Source organism: Hemiscyllium ocellatum, chromosome 4 (assembly GCF_020745735.1).
Source record: "Hemiscyllium ocellatum isolate sHemOce1 chromosome 4, sHemOce1.pat.X.cur, whole genome shotgun sequence".
In the NCBI taxonomy this organism is placed as follows: Eukaryota; Metazoa; Chordata; class Chondrichthyes; order Orectolobiformes; family Hemiscylliidae; genus Hemiscyllium; species Hemiscyllium ocellatum.
Genome location: NC_083404.1, coordinates 135,863,041 through 135,885,578, shown reverse-complemented (window position 1 = coordinate 135,885,578; position 22,538 = coordinate 135,863,041). Strand labels below are relative to the sequence as shown.

The following is a 22,538-nucleotide window of genomic DNA, read 5'->3' as shown; positions in this document are numbered from 1 at the left end:
GACCAAGAGGCCCAGTTTCAAGTTCTACCTGCTCCAGGGGTGCTATAACACTGAATTGTTGATGAGAAAAAAAGTTTAAATTTAAAAAACCAAAAACACAAGTGCTTACAAAGAACTTAAAGCCTTTATCCCAAGGAGTGAAGCTTAAAGAATTATTCACTCAAACCAAAAATGATCAGTTAAATGTATCCGAAAATGGAGACCAAACTGGTTTACACAACAAGCCTTTTTAGTATGTTTAAACTGTCCAAAGTGCTTCAAAATGTTTTTGGACAAAAATTAAGACGTAGCCAAAAGCCCAAAGATTTTAGATTTTAAAGGAACCTCTTAAAGAGCAACAGGACCAATGGGTTTAGGAAGCGAATTCCTTAACTTGGAGCCCAAGGTAAGGCGAAAGAAAGAGTGAACAAAATGAGGGAAGCATGAGAAGCGAAAGGTTGATTAGAGTCTGAATGTTGGAATGGTTATAGAGCTACACACATTGGGATCAATGTTCCCTTTAAGCAGCATGGTCACTCTCGGGCTCTGTACACATTTGCAGTTTCAGAAGCGATTGCTCAGCTGTCCATTAAGTAGCAGGAAATATTAGAGCAAATGCAGGTTGGGAGATATCCTATGAAAGTAAAACCTGAACTTAGCAACATACTGTATACTTCTAATAATTATACAATCAGTGAAAATAATTCAGACAGGTTATCCAATGCTGTCGGCCCCACTAAGATAAAAAAGGATTATATTATTTCAACTACATAGCATAATTCCAATATTTTGTCCTCTCGTTTCTCCGAGACTAATACATCCTGCAAGAAATATAGATTTTGATTATAGTACAATTAGCACCATAAACAGTCAAGATAAGGTTCTTTAACAAGACTTTTTAAAAATCAAAGTTGCCATGTCACTAAATCAGGACACTAATATAGTAATATTGTTTGGAGCATGTTTATAGTAGTACAATTCCACAAATAACACAAGGGTCTCAGTAGCAAAGTGCTGGCAAGCTAATCAGAGCCTCATAATAGGTCCTTTTTTTTGTTTAAATGCAACATTGATAGATTTTTACCAATGAGTAAGATGCAATGAAGAGGAATTAAAAGAAATAGGATTGCACCTCCCACAACAGGTGACTAACCCATATAGTTCTGACATTGCGCAAATAAATTCACAAAAGGTCTGACTGCAAACTGTGGGGTTCCTCATTTTATCTAATTTGAGAATTCCCATCATTTGCTACTGTTGACCCTTAGCACCATACGCCAGCCACAATTATACTTCAGTGTTCATGTAGTACTTACTGCCTGATGAGATGAGCCAACAGATCTGTTTAATCTAGAAGGAGCTTGAATGTTTCTGCCCAGCAGAGCTCACTGCATGTGAACTCCCAGTCATTTATGTTGTAGACACTGAAATCCTAGTCTTTCAGCATTTCAAGTGATTTTGACTCCTTTGTAAACATGGGTTGAACACAAGGATGGATTCTTGCCCCATTTACGTTCCACTGAAGTGTACAAACAATGTTTCTCTCCAGTGCCAGATCAGGCCCTCACTTCAGATGCATTGACAAAAGGTTTATAGCACATTATTTGGGAACTAAGGGAGATGGGTGTTTGATTTTCAATTCGGTGTTTCAAACATTTCAAAAGTGGATAAAGACAATATCGCAAAGAAATCACATGAATTAGATTAAGTAACTGGACAAGCTACGAAATTGAACTTTTACAACACTGGATAAAAAAGGTTGCATGAGGGGCCACAAGATTCAGTTGAACAAAAGAAAAGCTCTGAATTTCTTCTTAGACAGTACTTTTCTCAGTGAACTCCATCAGGGAAAGATAGAGATGACAAGAATCACGTCTGGTGGTTGTAGATTCCTCGATGGGCAACACTTGCAACCTCATCAGTTGACTAAGACATTGAAAGTGAAGACAGAAGTGATGCTGAAGGACATTGATTTAATACATTTCGCAGCATTCTCTTTGCTGTTTACAAGATCTTACAGAGCTTATTTTACCTGTTCATTTGTTTTTCTTGGTACCCAATGTACCAAGAAACAGACTCTTTTATCCAAGCAGTCCATGTTGAACATAATCCCAAACTAAACTACGCCTGCCTGCTGCTAGCCTGTATCCCTCCAAAATGTTTCCTAATTATTTTCCTATCCAAATGGCTTTTAAAATGTTGTAACTGTACCCATAGCTAACACTTCCTCATGAAAGAGTTCATTCCACACGCAAACTACCCTCTAAACAAAACATTTGCCTCTTTAAAAGGATCTTTAAAATCTCTCCTCTCAGCTTAAAAATGTGTCCTCTAGTCTTTAAAATCCCCCATCCTAGGGAAAAGACAACTACCCTGAACTACCTTTATCTCTCATTATTTTATAAACTTCTATCAGGTTGTCTCAACCTCCTAAGCTCCAATGAAAAAAGTTCCAGCTTTTCTTTAAGACTCATGCCTTCCATACTTGGCAACGTCCTGGTAAATCTTGTCTGTACCATCTCCAGCTTCATAATATCCTTCCTATAACTGGGCAACCATCCTGTACAACCTCAGCATGACTTCCTAACTTCTATACTCAAAAAGGGCTGAGCAATGAAGGCAAGTGTGTCAAATGCCTTGTCTATACGTGATGCAAACTTTAAAGAATTATATATCTGCGCATATAGAACACAGCTCCCTCTGTTCTACCACTACCCAAGGCCCTATCATTAACTGTATAAAGCCCTAACCTTGTTTGTTGTACCAAAATGCAATAGCTCACATTTATCCAGATTGAGTTCCGTCTGCCATTTTTCAGCCTATTCACTCATTTGATCAAAATCCCTTTTGAAATCTTTGAAAACCTTCTTCACAATCTACTGTGCCACCAATTTTGATGTCACCCACAAACTTCAAAACACACTGAAATTCACATCCCTTGTCATCACTCTGCAAGAAACAATTTAGTATGAAAGGGAATTTTATATTTTAAATAACATACATATTGCTCAATACAAATAATAAAAAACTCACCACTGAGTGAGTCGGAGCATAAAATAGCATTGTGACTTCATTTTTCAGTCTCAACATTGGATGAATAATAAGCAATGCGATATTTCAGAGCACATGAACCACGTCAGTTGCTATAGTCACAGTGCTCCTTTAACTTGTTTTTGACAGGGAGTACTGAGCTATTTTGTACTGGACAACTCTCATTTGGAGAATGCCGTTCAAACGGGAAGTCATGATTTGGCATGGTCTAATTAAACCACCAGAAAAACAAAAATTCTCTTCAGACTCTCAAACTTGCAAGGTCCTCAAAAAACAAAATTTCAAATCCAAGTAAATTCCTGGATTGACTAGATTTGTACAAATATTCCAGAATTACACCCATCAACTTCTGGAAGTAATATTTCCCAGTCTATTACGTCAGAAGTGAATATAGACAGCATAATTACATTGGTCTGGATTTTGCCATTAGCATTGAAATGTGATTGCTGCTGACTTTAAAAGCAAGTTGTCACAAACCTGTAGGCATGTGTGTTGTATTTTCCTTTGTCCATCAGGAAATTAAAAACCTGGCACCAAGTCAGTGATGTCCAGGCATCCAGTAACAGGGTTGTGAGCAACTCACCACAAAGTACACACAAAGAAACTGAGTAGTTGCAAGGACAGCAGGGATCTATCATATCTAATTTTGGATTTCAGACGAGGGAATAAATTGCTGATTGGATTATGCAAAAGAAATGTGAATTTTTATACTAAGTGTAATGTTATGATCTCAGCCGATAAGACTGGACGAGAGAGACCTGGCTGGATAGACCAAAAAACTTGTTTTCTGCAGAGATCAATCACTGAACAGTTACAAGATTCTAACATTCTTTTCCAAAATTTAAATGTTGATGACACAATAAAACTATTTGAAACAGTCTTCCTACAAATATCACAATGATTCAATCCTTTTGCCACAATAACATTACAGACTACCAAACCTGAATCTTCCCTCCACAATGAAGCTTTCAACTTTTGACATTGCTATAACCTACTTTTTCACTGCATATGTCTGCATCCTCCCCCCAACCCCGACACCGCCCCAATGCTTTTGCTTTTTAATGTCTCTTTTGCAACCTCTTAAGCTAACTCTGCTCAAGTACTATTTGTGTTCTTTAAACTCAACTCAAAAAGCTTTTAGGAGCTCTTCCACTCAGACACTTCGAAAGTCTTGTTTCTGGATTTCTTCTAAATAACTTCAGCATTCTTCTCCTGAAGAGCCTCAAGGCTTGGCGTGGTCGTAACAGTCCTTCTATCATTAAGGATCCTTCTCTTTGACAGATACAGTTTATGTCTGAATGAACTCCCCATCAGTCTCCTTTCCCTCTGGGTTAAGAAACGCAAGTCACAAACACTGTAGTGATTCTCTTCCTAGATAGTATACTATCCATTTAGCTGAAATGATGATTTATTGAAAACGTTGCCATTTTTTAAACTGTATCCAAAATGACTTCGACATTTATTTTCAAAAACAAATTCACAAACCTAAAACTAAAACCCATTGTAGCTCCACTTTAGAACCCAAACTCTTAGCCAATAGAATCATCACCAAAAACATTTTGACTATGATGTCTATGATTTATTTATTCATTTTGTGGGATGTAGGCATCGCTGACTGGTTTGTGTTTATTGCCCAACCCCAGTTGCCCTTGAGGTGGTGGCAGTAAGCTGCCTTCTGGAACCGCTGCAGTCCACTTGCTGTCCATGAGGGAGGGAATTCCAGGATTTTGACACAACAACGCGGAGGGATATCTGCTGCCCATGCTGCTAGATGAAAGTGGTCAAGGGTTTGGCAGGTGCTGAGGATTTTTGAATTTCTGCAGTGCACCTTGTAGATAGTACACATTGCTGCAACTGAGCATCAGTGGAGGGAGTGGATGCTTTTGGGTGTAGTGCCAATCAACCAGGCTGCTTTGACCTGGATAGGGTAAAGCTTCCCAAGTGTTTTTGGGGCTGCATTCATCCAGGCAAATGGGGATTATTCCATCACACTCCTGACTTGTGCCTTATAGATGGTGCACAGGTTCAGGGGTCAGGAGGAGAGTTACTCACCGCAGTATTCCTACCCTCTGACCTGCTCTTGTAGTCACGATTTTTGACATTCAGCAAATAAAATATGAACATTTCTTGGCCAAAGGGGATACGTCACAATTGCTGTGAACTTTGCAGGATTTTGCTCAGTGAGACAGGAGCATAGTAATGTCACTGGTCTCATAACAAGAGTCCTAGGGTAACCCCAACATAGCAGCTGGAGGAGTTTAAATTTCAATACACTGCGAATAGAAAATTAGTCTCATTAAGGATGACCATGAAACTATAATCAGTTGTGGTATAAAGAGTGCAACTTTAACAAATTTTAGTAAGATTAACAGTTCTCATCAACTTAGATTTCTCATTCATTGCAGAAGACCCATGTTTAATTTGCATCTGCTCCAGAAGAGCATAACAACAACTCTGAAGAGGTAGATTAGAAAATTTGGAGTTCTTACATGCAGTAATACAAAGTTGTGTCAGTTTAACAGAAAAATGGTGAAGACTGATAACTTCGCCATTAAAACCACTGCAAAATATAGCCCACCGCTCCAATGTGGACAGCTTACCCCTTGGTTCCAAGATGGTAATGGGGTGGCAGGACCTTGCCCAGGGCTCACGCACTCCTGCACACTTACTTCCTTTTTAACTTCAACTCTGTTTCTAGTCCTTTCATTTTTCTGCTCCTTGGCAGGTCAGTTGGCAGTGTCAGCATGGCAGTGAGAGCGGATATGCGGAGAGGTGGCAGCCTCCTGGCAGGTGGACATGACACATCCCTGCGAGGTGAGGCAGCAGCAGCAGCAAGGTCATTCTCCTGGTGTTCAGGGCTGGCAGCAGTGACAAGGCTCCTGCAGCGATCAGAGACAGCAGCACCAACAGTGGACTCTTCAAGAAAGCAGCGCCAGCAGGGGGGATTGAGCACAGCTGTACTGTAGCTGGTGGGCTGACTCAGGGCTCTTGGCAAAGGTGGTAGACCAAGGGTAGACCCTCTTTCAATTTATCTTTTCACTTTAATTTAAAGCTATTATTTAATATAAAATGCAAGTGACAATAAATCATTCAAAGCTTTTGAACACCAAATTCTCTCATTTGTACAGAGAATCTTATTAGCAACTTACTTGAGTAGTTTTCTTCAATTTCTAATCAAAGTAATTTCTCTAAAAATAAAGTTTTTCTTTGTAATCAAGCATTCGATTAACTATTTGGTTACCATGTCCATCAGTATCTTTCCAAGCCTATCCCCAACCTAGTTACACTTTCAGTTTTTAATTGAAATTCTTTGTGAAAGAGGTTAGACAGTCTAGCTCTGATGGCATTAGCTTAATGATTACAAGACACTGATTGGTAGATCTTTCAGGATTTTCATTCTCAAGGTCAAACCTTGGCAGTCTTCTGCAAGAAGATATCCACAGAATTCTTGACTCTCGGAAGAAAATCTCCCTCCTCTTGCCATAAACAGACAGGCCCTTATTCTGAGGCGATGCCCTCCTGCCCTGGATTTTGAGGAAACAACTACTCCATATCTCCCTGCCAACCCCCCCACCGACTAGTCCTTCGGATTTAGAAAGAAAGACTTTGTTATTCTGTAGTTCATTCAATTCCAAATAAAAGCTCAACAGTTCATTTTCCTGATGAAGGGCTTTCGCCCGAAATGTTAATTTCGCTGCACTTTGGATGCTGCCTGAACTGCTGTGTTCTTCCAGCATCACTAATCCAGAATCGGGTTTCCAGCATCTGCAGTCATTGCTTTTACCTAGTCCATTTTCCCTCCAATTACTAAATCTGGATGCTAACCCTTTGGTTCAAGGATCATAAAAATCCCTTTGTGCTGTTGCTTTCTGCGGTCAATTTAACTAACATTGAGCTTGACAATTCTTCCTGTCAAAGTACATAACCTCATTTTTCCCATTCTCACTGTCTATACCCCTTTTGACTCTATCTTCCCTATGACTTGCCCTTCCACATATTTTTTGTCATCTGTAAACTTGGCAAGAGTATATTTACATTTTCACCCATCTGGGTCACTAATGTCCTTCAGGGAAGGAAGTCAGCCATCCTTACCTGCTCTGACCTACATGTAACTCCAGGTCCACAGCGATGTGGTTGACTCTCAACTGCCCTCTGAAATGGCAGACCAAACCACTCAGTTGTATCAATCGCTAGAAAGTCACAAAGAAATGAAACCGGACGAACCACTCGGCATCGACCTCGGAACCAGAAAAGCCAACAGCAAAAACAAACGGTCCTGTCGACCATGCAAAGTCCTTCTTACCAACATCTGGGGGCGAGTGCCGAAATTGAGAGAGCGGTCTCACAGACTAGTCAAGCAACAGCCTGACAATCATTGTTACAGAATTATACCTTACAGATAACACCTCAGAACACCATTACCATCCCTAGATATACCCTGTCCCACCAGCAGGACAGACCCAGCTGAGGTGGAGACAGTGGGATACAGTCAGGAGAGAGTTGCCCTGGGAGTCCTTGACATCGACTCCAGACCCCATGAAGTCTCATGGCTTAATGTTAAAACACAGGCATGGAAACCTCTTATTGGTTACCATGTACCATTTTCCTTTCACATCAAAGTGCGAGGTGATTCATTTTGGAAGGAGTAACAGGAATGCAGAGTACTGGGCTAAAAGATAAGATCTTGGCAGCGTAGATGAGCAGAGAGATATCGGTGCCCAGGTACATCGACTCTTGAAAGCTGTCACCAAGGTTGATAGGTTTGTTAAGGCAGCATACGGTGTGTTAGCTTTTATTGGTAGAGGGATAGAGTTTCAGAACCATGAGGTCATGCTGCAACTGTACAAAATCTGGTGCGGCCACATTTGGAGTATTGCGTACAATTCTGGTCCCTGCATTATAGGAACGATGTGGAAGCTTTGGAAAGGGTTCAGAGAAGATTTACAAGAATTTCACCTGAAATGGAGGAAAGGTCTTACGAGGAAAGGGCGAGGGACTTGAGGCTGTTTTTTGTCAGCGAGAAGGAGGTTGAGAGGGGACTTAATTGAGATATGTAAGATAATCAGAGGGTTAGATAAGTTGGACAGTGAGCGTCGTTTTCCTCCAATGGCAATGGCTAGCTTGAGGGGACATGGCTTTAAATTGAGGGGTGATAGATACAGGACAGATGTCAGAGGTAGTTTCAGTACTCAGTAGTATGGGCATGGAATGCACTGCCTGCAATAGTAGTAGAAGTGCCAACTTTAAAGGCATTTAAATGATCATTGGATAGGGATATGACACGAGTGGAATAGTGTAGGTTAGATGGGCTTCAGATCATTGCACCAACCTGTGGAACCATCGAGGGCCGAAGGGCCTGCACTGTGCTGTAGCATTCTATGTTCAACTGTTGAACCAGTACTCCTCCATGTTGAAAAACACTTGGAGGAAGCAATGAGGGTGGCAAGGCCGCAAAATGTATTCTGAGGGGGATTGCAATGTTCACTACCAAAAGTGGCTTGATAGCAGCATTACTGATCGAGCTGGTTGGGTCTTAAAAGGACATAACTGCTAGACTGGGTCTGCAGCAGGTGGTGATGGAACCAAGAGGATAAGACATACTTGCCTCATCCTTACCAATCTGCCAGCTGTAGAAGCATCTGTCCATGACTGTATAGGTAAAATTGACCACTGCAGTGTCCTTGTGGAGAAGAAGTCCTGCCTTAATGTTGAGAATAACCTCCATCATGTTGTGTGGCACTACCACTATGCTAAATGGGACAGACTTCAAACCGATCTAGCAGCTCAAGACTGGGCCTCGATGAGATAAGGCTGATACATTTGCATCAATCAAAAGTACCAAGTGGATGATCCATCTCGGGCTCCTCCAGTAGTCCCCAGTATCACAGATTATCAGTCTTCAGCCAATTCAATTCATTCCATGAGATATCAAGAAATGGCTGGAAGCACTAGATACTGCAATCAATGGGCCCTGATAACATTCCAGCAATAGTACTGAAAACCTGCTCCGGAACTTGCCACTCCCCTAGACAAGCTCGTCCAGTGTAGTTACAACACGTGGAAAATTGCCCAGGTGTGTCTTGTACACAGAAAGCAGGACAAGCCCAACCTGGCCAATTACCACCCAGTCTCCTCTCCATCATCAATAAAGTGATAGGAGATGTCATCAACAGTGCTATCAAGCAGCACCTGCTCAGTGACGCCCTGTTTGGGTTTTGCCAGGGTCACTCAGCTCCTGATCTCACTACAGTCTTGGTCCAAACATGGACAAAAGAACTTCATTCCAGAGATGAGGCGAGTGTGACAGCCCTTGACACCAAGGCCACATTTGACCAAATATGGCATCAAGGAGCCCTGGCAAAACTGGAATCAATGGGTGTCGGGGGCAAACACCACTGGTTAGAGTCATACCTGACACAAAGGAAGATGGCTGTGGTTGTGAAAAGTTAGTCATCTCACCTCCAGGACATCTCTGCAAGAGTGCCTCAGGTAGTGTCCTAGGCCCAACAATTGTCAGCTGTTTCATCAATGACCTTCCCTCTGTCTCAAGGTCAGAAGTGGGGATGTTCGCCGATGATTGCACAGTGTTCAGCACCATTTGTGACTCCTCAGATACTGAAGCAGTCAGTGCTCAAATGCAAGATCTGGACAATATCCAGGCTTGGGCCAACAAGTGGCAAGTAACAGCTGTGCCACAAATGCCAGACAATGCCCATCACCAAAAAGAGACACTAACCACCGCCCCTTGACGTTCAACAGTATTACCATCACTGAATCCCTCACTGTAAACATCCTTGGGGTTACCAATGACCAGAAACTCAACTGGACTCACCACAAACACAATGGCCACAATAGCAGGTCAGAGGGTCAGGACATTACAGCAATTAAATCCCCTCTTGACACCCGAATGCCTGTCCACCCTTACAAGGCACAGGTCAGAAGTGTGATGGAATACTTGCCACTTGCCTGGATGGGTGCAGCTCCAACAACACTCAAGAAGCTTGACACCACCCTGGACATAGCAACCTGCTTGATTGGCACCACATCTACAAACATTCATTGTCTCTACCATCAGGACTCAGTAGCAGCAGTATATGGTAACTACAAGATGCACTGCAGAAATTCAAAGATGCTTCGACAGCACCTTGCAAACCCACAACCACTTCCATCTAGAAGGATAAGGGCAGCAGGCACTTGGCAACACCACCACCTACAAGTTCCCCTCCAAGCCACTTCCCACCCTGACTTGGAAATATGCCACCATTCCTTCCCAATCATTGGGTCAAATCCTGAAATTCCTGAAGCTAAAGTGAGGACTGCAGAAGCTGGAGATCAGAGTTGAGAGCATGCTGGAAAAGCACAGGTCAGGCAGGATCAGAGGAGGAAAATGGGCATTTTGGGCAAAAGCCCTTCATCAGGAATTTCCCTCCCTACTGGCATTGTGGGTCAAACCACAGCAAGTGGACTGCAGCAATTCAAAAACATAGCTCATCACCAGCTTCTCAAGGGCAAATATGGATGGGCTATCAATGCTGGCAGGCCAGGTGACACAGCTCAAACTCCTGTAGCACTCTGGTCAAACAAAATCAGCATGACTTCATGAACAACATTGTGACTGACAAATTTATTAGAATTCTTTAACGAATTAACAAATCTGTTTCACTTGCTCCTTGTCCTCCTGTCTAAAACATAAACACACCATTTTTCTAACCTCTTCAGATCTGAAGAGTCATATAGAACCTGAAAGGTTAACTGTCTCCACAGATGCTGCCAGCACTATTTTTGAAGTGTATCTGTGACATGTTGTAAACATAACTGAAATATTGCACAACACCTTTATAGTATCCTTTTCATAATCCTCAAGAGGAGAGCTAGTTTACTACAGGAACTACTCCTAAGTACATACACTATTCATCTTAAAGGCTCTTCTAGGTGTTACTGAACACAAGTTAACACTTACATACTCTAGTACAGTAAACTTTATGTTAAAAAATTAGTTTGACTATTAGATCATCCAAGCAGAAACAGAAAACCATTTAATGCTCGAAAAGCCAGGAGACCATACTTATGTCTTTACCTTCTGCTTCCTCTTTACAGCTATTGTGCAACTAAATAAAAATATTTTAAAAAGGAACGGTTTCCATCAGAGGCAAAATCCTGAATGGCCCTGCTTTATGAAATGGGCATTAACCTTGTTTTTTGCTCCCAAGTTCAAGTTCTCAAGCTGCCTTTATAGACAGATATTTCCCTCTCCCACCACATTTTAATAGGCTAGGATAGAATAAAGGTAGCTTTTAAAATCAACATGCTACCTTGCAAATGAATCTGCTCCTTGAAACCTTTAATCAATTTCTCAAGTGTGCAGACACTGCATGGAGATTGAATGTTACAATTTGACAGCTTACTTTACTACGGTTGCTTTCAACTCCATGAAAAACAGGTACAAAAAAAAAGTGAACTCTCAAAGGCACTCAAGAAGTTCAACAAAATTTGTACAGTACAGATGAAAAGTAGAACTGTACACAAGCATGTAAACCTAGGTACCATACCATCAGGAAAATCAACTTACGTAAAACGCAAACTATAGCATGTTGATATATAAAACTACATCTTGGTAAATCTCCTCTGCACCCTCTCCAGTGCTCCCACATTCCTCCTATAGATGTGGACTCCAGAAGTGCATACAATATTGTAATTGTGGCCTAATCAGTGTTTTATTCAGATTGGAAGGTCAGTCAACAACATACTACCCAACATGACCAAGACAAATTCAACTGATTTCAACAAAATAATGAAGCTAAACTATCTTTCTTTGCATTTGCACACAAATGATACAATGAAGAACGAGACAGATAGATGAGAACACTGCAGGTTAGATAACAATTGTGGAACAGATTGCAAACAAGACAGTACTGCTGGAACCATATGGCTAGAATTCAAAAATAATCACTGCAACTGAAAATGAAAACAGCAAGACCAAATGTTATCAGACTTACTGACAAAACAGAGTTAAGATCCAGATGCACTCCAAATAAACTTTAAGACCAAAGTTCATAAGGAAGTTACACTTTTGGATCTCCCTCCAAAGTGTGACATTCCTCAACCAACTGTATTAGGTTATCAGCTTTAAGACTGTGACTAATCTATGGAAGCGTTCTCAGACAAAAATCATACAATTAATAAAACGTCAAGTTCTGTTTAATATAAGACTATCAGTGTGAATTTAAAGATTAATCAGAGGAGCTGGTGATCTCCCATGTCTAATAAGCACTTCTGATTCTTTATCAATCATACCCCAAACAACTATTCAGCGTGCAAGAAACAGCAACTTCCAACAGTGGATTGTGACCAAAAGCCTTGATACAAGTTTGTGTTTTTCATCTTGACACCAAGAACTTTGCATAACGCACACGCAAAAGAAAAATCCAAAACTTCAGGAAAGAAATCCCAAGAAACCACACAGTGATAATTCAGAAGCTACAGTATAGTATCACACAGAGCTCGAGATCAAAAGTACAAAGTACAAAGACATTGATTTCAAAATTTTGCTTCAGTGGCTCTCTAGCACATAAATGCAGTGTCAGAACAGTACAATGGTCAATGCACTTCTGTAATTTACTCCCAATAACACTTTGCAAAACATTTATCAGTGTGCTGTTTGCTTAAAGGAAAACAACTTGCTACATTGAAACTAGTTGCTTTACATTTGTAAAAGCAAAAGCTTTAGCATAAGAAACATCTTATTCAGCCATATCACTGATCAGAAAAATTGATTCATTGAACATACATTAGCGCAAACATCATCACAATGCACATCTAGTTGGATAGTTCAAGTACCGAGTGGAGGACAGAGTTGTACGACAGACCTTTTAGGTGAGAAGTTAAACTGGCTTTCATTGCTACAATACAATTAACGGTATGACCTGTACCCAGTTAACTAGCTAGAGTAGGCATAAATAGCTTGACTTCTGATTGGCAAGATGCTTGTTACACAGATCAGTGCTGGAGTCTGAATGTTTTTGCAAATTTATAAAAATTATATCAATTATTTGGATGAAGGGCTAAAGGTATGGTTGATAAATTTGCTCATGAAAAAATTGAGTAAAAAATAAGTTGCAAAGGAATGAAGCTACTAGGCAATTTTATCTTTACAAAAAAAAAGCCAATGCTCTTAAAAACAGTCATATCAGACTTGAACCGTTGACGTGTTTTTCCCATTTCTCCACAGATACTGCCAGCCCTGCTCGGTTTTTCCAGTAGTTTGTTTTTATTTCAAGTCTCCAGCATCCACATCCAGTTTAATTATTAAAGCAAGGAGGTTACATAGGCCATTGAAGATAAAAAAAAGAGCACTGCATACAATGTTGGTCTTCTTATTTAGGGAATAAAATGCATTCAATGCAGTTTGGAAAAAAATTACTAGATTAATATCTGGAATGTTTGGGTTCCGTCATGAGGAAGGGTTGGACACGCTAGGCTTCCACCTGTTTGAATTTAGAAGATTAACAGGTGTCTTGATTGAAACATGAAAGACCCTGAACGGTCTTCACAGGGTGGGTGGGGAGAGGATGCTTTCTCTTATGACCTAGAGCTAGGAGATCACTAACATCTGCAGTTCTGTTTTTATTACATCAAGGTTTTTTTTTTAAAAAGTAAGGACAATTTTTTGAGGATCATGAGACTTTGGAACTCTATTCCTCAAAAGGCAGCGAAAGCATAGTACTTGAATTCTTTTTTAAGATAGTGGTAGATGGATTCTTCATAAGCAGATGGGTGCAAGGTTGTTCGAAGTAGGCTGGAATGCAGTGTTAACAGAGCAGCCATAACCTTATTCAATAGGGAAATCGGTTCAGAGTTCTGAAATGAGTTACTCATGCTCCTAAATAATACATTCTTGAACCAACTAATCCAGTGACCATTAATAAATGTGGCAAATTAATCATCTCCAAGATAATTCGCATTGCACCAAACATTGTCATTTGTTTCAAGCCTTTAACTGGTTTGTCTGGTCAATTTTTTTCCTACAATTCGATTTTGCATTAAAAGCATTTCTCCAAAGAAGATTCAACATTTTAGAATAAACAAGCCGGATCTTATTTTAAAATAAGCTATTATACAATACTCTGAACGTTGTCAGCACAAAACATTCAAGTCAACGTAGCATGTACTTAGCAGCTTAAAGCAATTCGAAGGATGCAGCAAAAGGAACCAAAACAAGGAACAGAAAAATATCTTTTTTTTTTAAATGGAGCATCTGACAAGAACCCATTGCTGATTTCAATGTCATTAAAATTTAGATTGTCTCAGACACTTGTTAAAATTGATCATAGGACGTGGGCATCACTGGCTTGGCCAACATGTTTCACACGAGTAACTGCCCGGAGGGCAATTAAGAACCAGCCATATTGCTGTGGGCCTGGAGTCACATGGAGGTCAGACCAGGCAAGAATGATCGATTTCCTTCCCTAAAAGATAATTGTGAACCAGATAGGTTTTTAACAACAATTGTCAATGGTCGCCAATAGGCAACCATTTTATTGAATTAACACGACCATCTCCACTGGTGGGGTTCAAATCTGTATCACCAGAACATTAAACTGGGGTTCAGGGTTCTCTGCTCGTGACATAATTAAGTCACACCTCCCTTATGTCCAAACTAAAATTACTCCAGCCTTAAAAATAAATAGCCGAACCAGGTGCAAACTGACAAGCCAAAATATCAAATTGTTATTTCTCCACAAACATTTCACTTAAATCTCATTAGTCTGTCTCCAAGAGTCTGTGCCAACATTTAAATGAGATTACGACTGAGCTGATAATCGTCAACTTTGGTTTTGCCTGTTCCTTACAACTTTAAATTGCAGTGCAGATTAAAAATTTGTCTTTCAACCTCGAATATATTTAAATGATCTAGTTGCAACAAGCCTCTATGATAAAGAATTCTATAGATTTACTACCCTCAATAGAAATTCCTCCTCCTCTCAAATGTGCAAGCCTTGTTCTGAGATTACACCTTCTGTCCCTAGAGGCCCACCCTCAGGGAAAACAACTTTTCTGCAAATAGCCTGTCAAGTCCACCAGGAATCTTGTATGTTTCAAAGTTGCCTCTCATTCATCTATATTATAATGAGATCACACTTAATCCACTAACTTCTCATAAGACAGTCCCTCTATACCGGATATCAGCTGAGCGAACTTTGTTTATATTAGCTCTCCAAACTATTCATAGTATTCCAGCTGCGGTCTGACTTGTTTCTTGTATAGTTTTATCAAATCAGTCTTCCTTTTATACTTCACCCTTTTTGAGCAAAAGGTCAACATTTCATTTGTCTTCCCTGTTACCCACTGAACGTGAATGCTAGCTTTGGTGATTAATAGATTAAGACTCTCAAATCCCTCCATTCAGTACCATTCTGCAGTCTCTTTCTCCATTTAAATAACACTCAACTGCTCTATTCTTCCTGACCAAGTGCATAACCATTTCTCCACATTATAATCCATCAGGTTTTTGCTCACTCACTTGACAAGTCTATATCCCTCTGCAGACCACCGTTGCCTTCTTGCATGTTTTTGGTGTCATCTGCAAACCGGACTACAGAACATTCAATTTCCTTAACCATGGCATTAATAGATATTGTAAAATTATTTGTAAATAAACAGCATTGAGTCCTGTGGCACATCACTAATCACAAAGATCACCATCCTGAAAATAGTCCCCTCTTATTCTCACTATCTTGTTAGGAAGCCAATCCTCTATCTCTGCTAATATACTACCTTCAACACCATGGACTCTTGAGGGGCCTAATGTTTGGTAACTTAGCAAATGCCTTCTTAAAATCCAAATATATATAAAAATAACATCTCACTTTCCCCTTTCACCACAAACCTATAAGGCCTCTGAAATCAATACAGAAAGTGGAATAGATCAAAAACAGAAGTGAATCGGGAAAAGTCAGACAGTTTTACAGAGGAAGCGTTTAAAAGCTAAGAGATGGAAAGTGGAGAAAAGTGTGAACTGTTAACCCCACACCAACTGATGAAATACCTGCATGGAACTTGGACGAATTGAGATGCGTCAAAGTGTCTTTCCAATTACTGTACCATGGAACACTAGCTTTAACTGAGCGATCTGATGGAAAACAGAACATGGTATTAATGACTTATTACTGAGTTAAAGATCTTCTCATCTAAGTATAGAATGTCTAGTACTAAAAAGGAGTCCTAAAACAATGTCGCATTTTTTTAAAAAAAAAGGATAAAGACTTGCATTTTTTTTATGTACACCGATTCACAAGATAAATGACAGTATACAAACTCAACTAATCCCACAGGGCGCTGATGATTTGCCGCAGGCAATTACAAAAGGTGTCACTTAAATCATGTCAGTAAGACTATTTTGAATAGCTCATCAAATGCTAATATTTGAAGCGAATGAAGTCAAAGCATGCTTTTCAATCTCACTCATGAAAATTAGGAGGTACTGACTGAACAACAACAGTGGTTTCATACTTGACAGCTGACAGCATTACAGTTTAATGTCTCAATATCTGGTGATTAAAAAGCATTTGTCCAGTCTGCCTTCAGCATGAAAGTTTAATTTAACCTCACACTTAGCATCAGTGGGATTTGCAAATGTTTGCTAGGACAGGTCTGAAATGCAATGTATAAATGCAAGTCTTACATGTCCATAGGGAAATGTGAAGTATTTTTATTCAATATTGAAATGTAGGAAACACAGCAAACAAACTGCACACAAGTGAGCCAGGGCTGAGACAACACAAGTTACTGTAGTGCTTCTAAAAAGGAGGAGATTTCACTCTTAGGTCCCAATGTAGCAAACTGGGACTAACTTGAGCATATCATTCTGATTGTCATGGTCAAGAATATCGTGCTCACAAAATGTACCAGCTGATAATGCCCTTATGATTTTACCACATCTACGTTGGATAAAGCCACAATGTACACAAGTCACTGAAAGCAGCTGGACAGACTCAGGCTGGTAAACAAAGCAGACTGTACATTTGGTTTTATTAAAAGCAGCATAGAGTACAAGAGCAAGGGGGTCATGTGGACCTGTATAAAACATTAGTTCAACCTCAATTGGAGTACTGCAGTCAGTTCTGAGCACAACACTTTAGCATTTGAATGCACTGTGAAACTTTTCTGCACTCTTTCCAGTCATTCTAGAGTTAAGGAATGTCTGTGACATAGATAGGAGCAGGAATAGACCAGACAATCCCTCGAGTCTGCTCCACAATTCAATCATGACTGATCATGGAGCTCAATGCCTGAACCCCAAACTCCCTTATATCCCTTGATCACTTCAGTCACAAGATCCATAAATACCTCCTCCTTGAAAACATAATGCTTTGACCTCAACCACTTTGTGGTAGTGATATCCTGATGAAGGGCTTATGCCCGAAACGTCGAATTTCCTGTTCCTTGGATGCTGCCTGACCTGCTGTGCTTTAACCAGCAACACATTTTCAACTCTGATCTCCAGCATCTGCAGACCTCTTTTTTTAACCCATATCCATAGGCTCACTTATTACAGTCCTAAAGAGGCTTCTCTCTTATCCTCAAGCTACAATTACTAGTCTGGACACCCCCACCTTCAGGGACAGCCTTCCTGAAGTTAACCAGTTAGACTCATAGGTTAGTATGAGATCTCCCCTTCCCTCATTCTTCTAAAATGAAGTGAATATAATCCTAACAGACTCAAGGGCTCCTCATATTGATTCCTGGAATGGCAGAACTAATCTGCTAAGTCTTTGCTGCACTCCCTCTATAGCAAGAGCAAGGAGACCAAAACTGCATAATATTCCAGGGCCTCAACAACACCTCTTATAGTTTCAGACCTACCAAGAGAGAAACCAGACCGACGAATGTTTTTTTCTCTACCAGTGGAAGGCTCAAGACTGAGGGGCCAGAAATTTAACATTTTGGAAAAAGTAGCAAAGGAAACATGTTTTTTTTTCTGCAGCAAAATAATTTAGATCTACATGTGTTACTGCACAGAGTTAAATTATTAAAGAAAGGAAGATGACAGACTTTGGGGCAGGGGTCAGTGGACAGGAGGAATAGCACTGGGTGAAGAGCAGGTGCAGACATGACTGGTCTCCTGCACAGCAACCAGGACATGGAAAGCAGGGTCATAGATAATTGGCGGCAATTTCAAATGACCATCTCTAGTTTTTTTTTGGTAAATAACAGGGAATCCTCAAACATTAACCTTTTATAACAAGTAAATCTGAACTAATTTCTTTTAAAACTGAACCAAGAGAAAACAAAAATCAGCACATGAACGGACACTTTTTCCTGAGATTTTCCTGATCGTAGAACAAAGGTTGGAATATTTTCTGCGTACAATTCTCTTAAGGATTGTTCAGATTAGACCATAAAATATTTAAGTCGAACAGTATGGTGCTGAAAAAGTACAGCCGGTCAGACAGCATCTGAGGAGCGGGAGAATGGATGTTTCGAGCATAAGCTCATCAGGAATGAACCCCTCATTGCTGATGAAGACCTTATGCTCTAAACGTCGATTCTCCTGCTTCAGATACCACCTGACTGGCTGCACTTTTCCATCACCACATTGTTCTATTCTGACCTCCAGCATCTGCAGTACTCACTTTCTTCCCATAAAATATCTAACTGTAAATCAAGCAGTTTTTTTTTGTAATTGTGACGCACAAAGAATGCATGTGGATAGCTTGTATTTTCTTCACTAAGCAAGTTACCTTAATTTTGGATTAGTTATCAAACCTCAAATACTTTACCATAACTATTGAAGCTGAAAATGTATTGCTGGTTAAAGCACAGCAGGTTAGGCAGCATCCAAGGAACAGGAAATTCGACGTTTCGGGCCAGAGCCCTTCATCAGGAATGATTGATGAAGGGCTCTGGCCCGAAACATCGAATTTCCTGTTCCTTGGATGCTGCCTAACTTGCTGTGCTTTAACCAGCAACACATTTTCAGCTCTGATCTCCAGCATCTGCAGACCTCACTTTTTACATAACTATTGAAGACATGGGTGTCAGTCTGCAATACCCCATTACAGAAAAACAGTTATTTATTTACAGCAAGCAACTGAGGAAAAAGGAAAAGCTGCTCAATGACAGAACAGGTTTAGACAAGCAGAGGATAGGACTGACTGGCCCTTGAGAGGTGAAAGTTAGCAGGGGCTTAGAGAAGCACACAGTACTGGAAAATTTACAATGTAGCATTTGGTTCAGCAGCCAGCAGTGCCTAGGTTGCTATGGGACAAAAACAAATTCAAATTCGGCCAGTTTAAAATTATGCCCAAGATACCAAACTCCAATCAAGTTTGAATTTAATAGTTTGACAATATTAAAACCAATGAAACGATCCAATGCTTTGGGGTATAAGACCCGGAAAAACTGAACAGTTGGGGGAGAACTGCCAACCACCAACATATACAGACTATCTGTAGAATAGCTCTCTTAAAAAAAGGTACCTTTATCTATCAACAACCTATGAAACAAAAACCTTGAGAAGAAGAAAAGACAGAGGAAGGTACAAAGAAGATTCGACAACTGGTTCAATTTTAAAATTTGAATTTTTTGGTAAACCTTAATCAGGGTTTTATCGAATCAGTATTATAGAAGGGAAAATAAAAGAAAGGTTAGATAAAGGAGTTGTAAGTTCTTGTTACCTTTGTTTAAAAAAAAGTGGAGAAAATAATGTTAATTTTTACTTTAAATATTGACCTGTGGGTTAGTTCTTGGTTTCTAATTTTAATGGATTACAGCACAGGTTAAATCATGTGTCGCAGGTTTAACTTAGCTGGCGGGTGGGAGGGGTTACCCTGTGTCATCACCATGTGTCACCAGCTTTTGATTTTTCGTTTCAGAATTTCCAGAATCGTCTCTGTTCCAAATGATGGCATTTTAATAAACTGTAGCCGCTAATGAAGTTTTACACGGAGTGCTCAAATGACAATTGGACATTATTTAGGTCAAGGAGCCCCAGCAATTTCCTCAGCAAAAGGCAGACAATGAACAGTTTTAACTGTTTTAGTTGGAGCTACATCTTAAAATTATCCTGTAATTACTGAAGTGGTATTCAATTCCCCATGTGACAACATGGAGTTACTCATTCAGAATCCAATTCTCAACCAATAGTCCTTTTCATGAAGGATGCAAATATGGAACAGAGCCAGGTGGTGAAACCAGTGCAGACTTCATTCCCCAAATGGAATGCACTGTCTTCTTTGCTTCACCTCTCATAAGCACGGTCTTTCATTAGTTTGTGGCACCAATGCTAAAGCTTGCCATATCCTTTACTAAAATGTTTGGAACAGCATTTGGGTTGCTCAAGCAGCCTTGAAGAATCTGCAAATTTTCTGTACTTCACTGACAAGTAAACGAGTTACCCAAAGGTACTAACACAACACTACTGATTTGGGCCATTGGATCAGCCCTGAGAAAGGAACTCAAACTTGAAAGTGTAAATACATGACACAGCTCAGCTATAAATCTCAGCCCAATCAAGGCTGCTCATCTCCACCGCATGCACCAATCCCATTCCAATCTCAAAATCTAAGTTATTCCCAAAGTATCCAAAACCAAGACTAGCCCACACTGCACCACCACCAGTCCTGGCTTCAGTAAAGCGTGAGCCAAATTTAAAACCCTTGTCCTAGACTTAACTCCAAAGCAGACAGTTCACTGCACCAGGGACTGGAGTTTGATTCCACCTTTGAGTGACCAACCGTGTGGTGTTTGCACATTCACCACATATCTGTAAGAGTTGCCTCCCATAGTCCAAACGTGTATATATTAGGTGGATCGGCCATGGGAAATTGCCCATAGTGTCCAGGGATGTGCAGGTTAGATAAATTAGCCATGGGAAATACAAGATTACAGGGATAGAGTAAAACTGGATATGATGTGCTTCAGAGGGTCAGTGTTACTCGATGGGCTGCATGGCCTGCTTCCACACTGTAGGGATTGTATAATCTGAGGTATCACTCCCATACTTCAAGTCCTGCCCTTTTTTTTTACATTCCTGCCCTGTAACCACTGAATGATTTCAGAATATCCAGTGCATCAGCTCCGTTTTCCAGAACCTCTAGCCAAAATCTATCGTCTCTAACCAGGGCACACAGCCAGTCTCCAAGCAATTTTGATTTTTTGCTAAAAATGTTGACTCTTCCCACTTCTCTTAAAATAGCTGTGAATTCTGCATTAAATAAGTTTTATGACAGATGGGGAGAAGTACTTTTGATTAGCAAGGACTTCAAGGAATTCTTAAAATGCCATGTAAACAGAGTTGAGGTACAGATCAATTATGAACTAGTAAAACAGGAGGACAGACCTCAATGGGCTGAATTGCCTGAACCTATCTGCACCGCCTTGGATTTCTTTGTTCACAACTGCAAGTTACTTAAAAATTAATGCCTGGAAACTTCTCCTTTGACATGATGCAACGTATGGTATTTCTCTTCCTCATTTCATTGTCAAAGTTACTTCAACAGGCAAGGAACCTGACGCATTAGATTTTCCACAAGTCCCAGCTGTCAAAATCTCAAAACATGAGCTTTGATGAGCTTTGCCTCATGACTAAACAACTTCAAATCTTCCAACATTTGATACCACAACATCCCTCATCCCATTGCAAGTAACTCAGTAACAGTCACATGACATTCTGTACTAACTTGTACAGATAAATAAACCGAAGCATTACTCTACATTTAAGTGATGATCTCAGATGACAAAGGCATAATAAGTGTTTTCACTTGCAAACAGTAATTTGAGGGACGAATTTGAAGGCATGGACAAACAGAAAAGCAAACTGGGAGGGCTATGTCCTCAATTGCTTAAAGCATTGCGTTCAATGATATGAATGATTATCTGGTCTGGCTCCCACACATATACCCAAAAATATTTTTAAACAGCACTACAGACAATTAGCCGAGAAGTAACACTAAATTTCCATCTAGAGGTGTAGCTCTGCTCCTGAATTTGTAAAACTTTAAGTGAATTACATTATCCTATTGTAAATGCTATAGCAGAAGTAGCTTAGAAATTGAAACATTACAGAAAGTAATTTGAAAAACTTCACAATACTAAAATTAAACATTTTTAAAATAAAATAAAAACTTATACAAACATGGCATTACATCTCCATGCACCATCAATCCTGCAAATCACACAGCCTAGTCACTATACAGCGTAAGACACAGGAGTAGAATTAGCCATTCAGCGATGGCTGATATTTCTCAATCCCATTCTCCTGCCTTCATTCTGCAACCCTTCATCCCCTTACCAATGAAGAATTAACATACAAGATCAGCTGATGAACATACATGAGAAAATGCATTGTGCTAATACCTCCAGAATACTAACATTCCTCTCCAGTCCAGATAATCCTTTCTAAATCAACCTGTTCTGAGAGATTACTACAGGTGGGAGCGCAGGTCTCTTGCCTCAGAACAAGAATATGAATTATGTAACAAAAGCAACACATTAGTTAGGGCTGACTT

The 22,538-nt window shown here is 40.1% G+C and overlaps 1 protein-coding gene across 2 annotated transcripts in view; it reads right to left on the bottom strand.

Moving 5' to 3' along the window:
• The window catches only part of trappc8 (trafficking protein particle complex subunit 8), a 137,829-nt gene that overhangs the window by 92,649 nt on the left and 22,642 nt on the right, over positions 1 to 22,538 (bottom strand). Inside the window, exon 3 of one of the 2 annotated variants that reach the window (XM_060823884.1) lies at positions 16,076 to 16,159. The exons of the other annotated variant lie outside the window; for it this stretch is intronic. Within the exon in view, the coding sequence (XP_060679867.1) occupies positions 16,076 to 16,159 (84 nt within the window). The remainder of the gene's footprint in view (positions 1 to 16,075; positions 16,160 to 22,538) is intronic. 2 annotated transcript variants of the gene reach the window in all.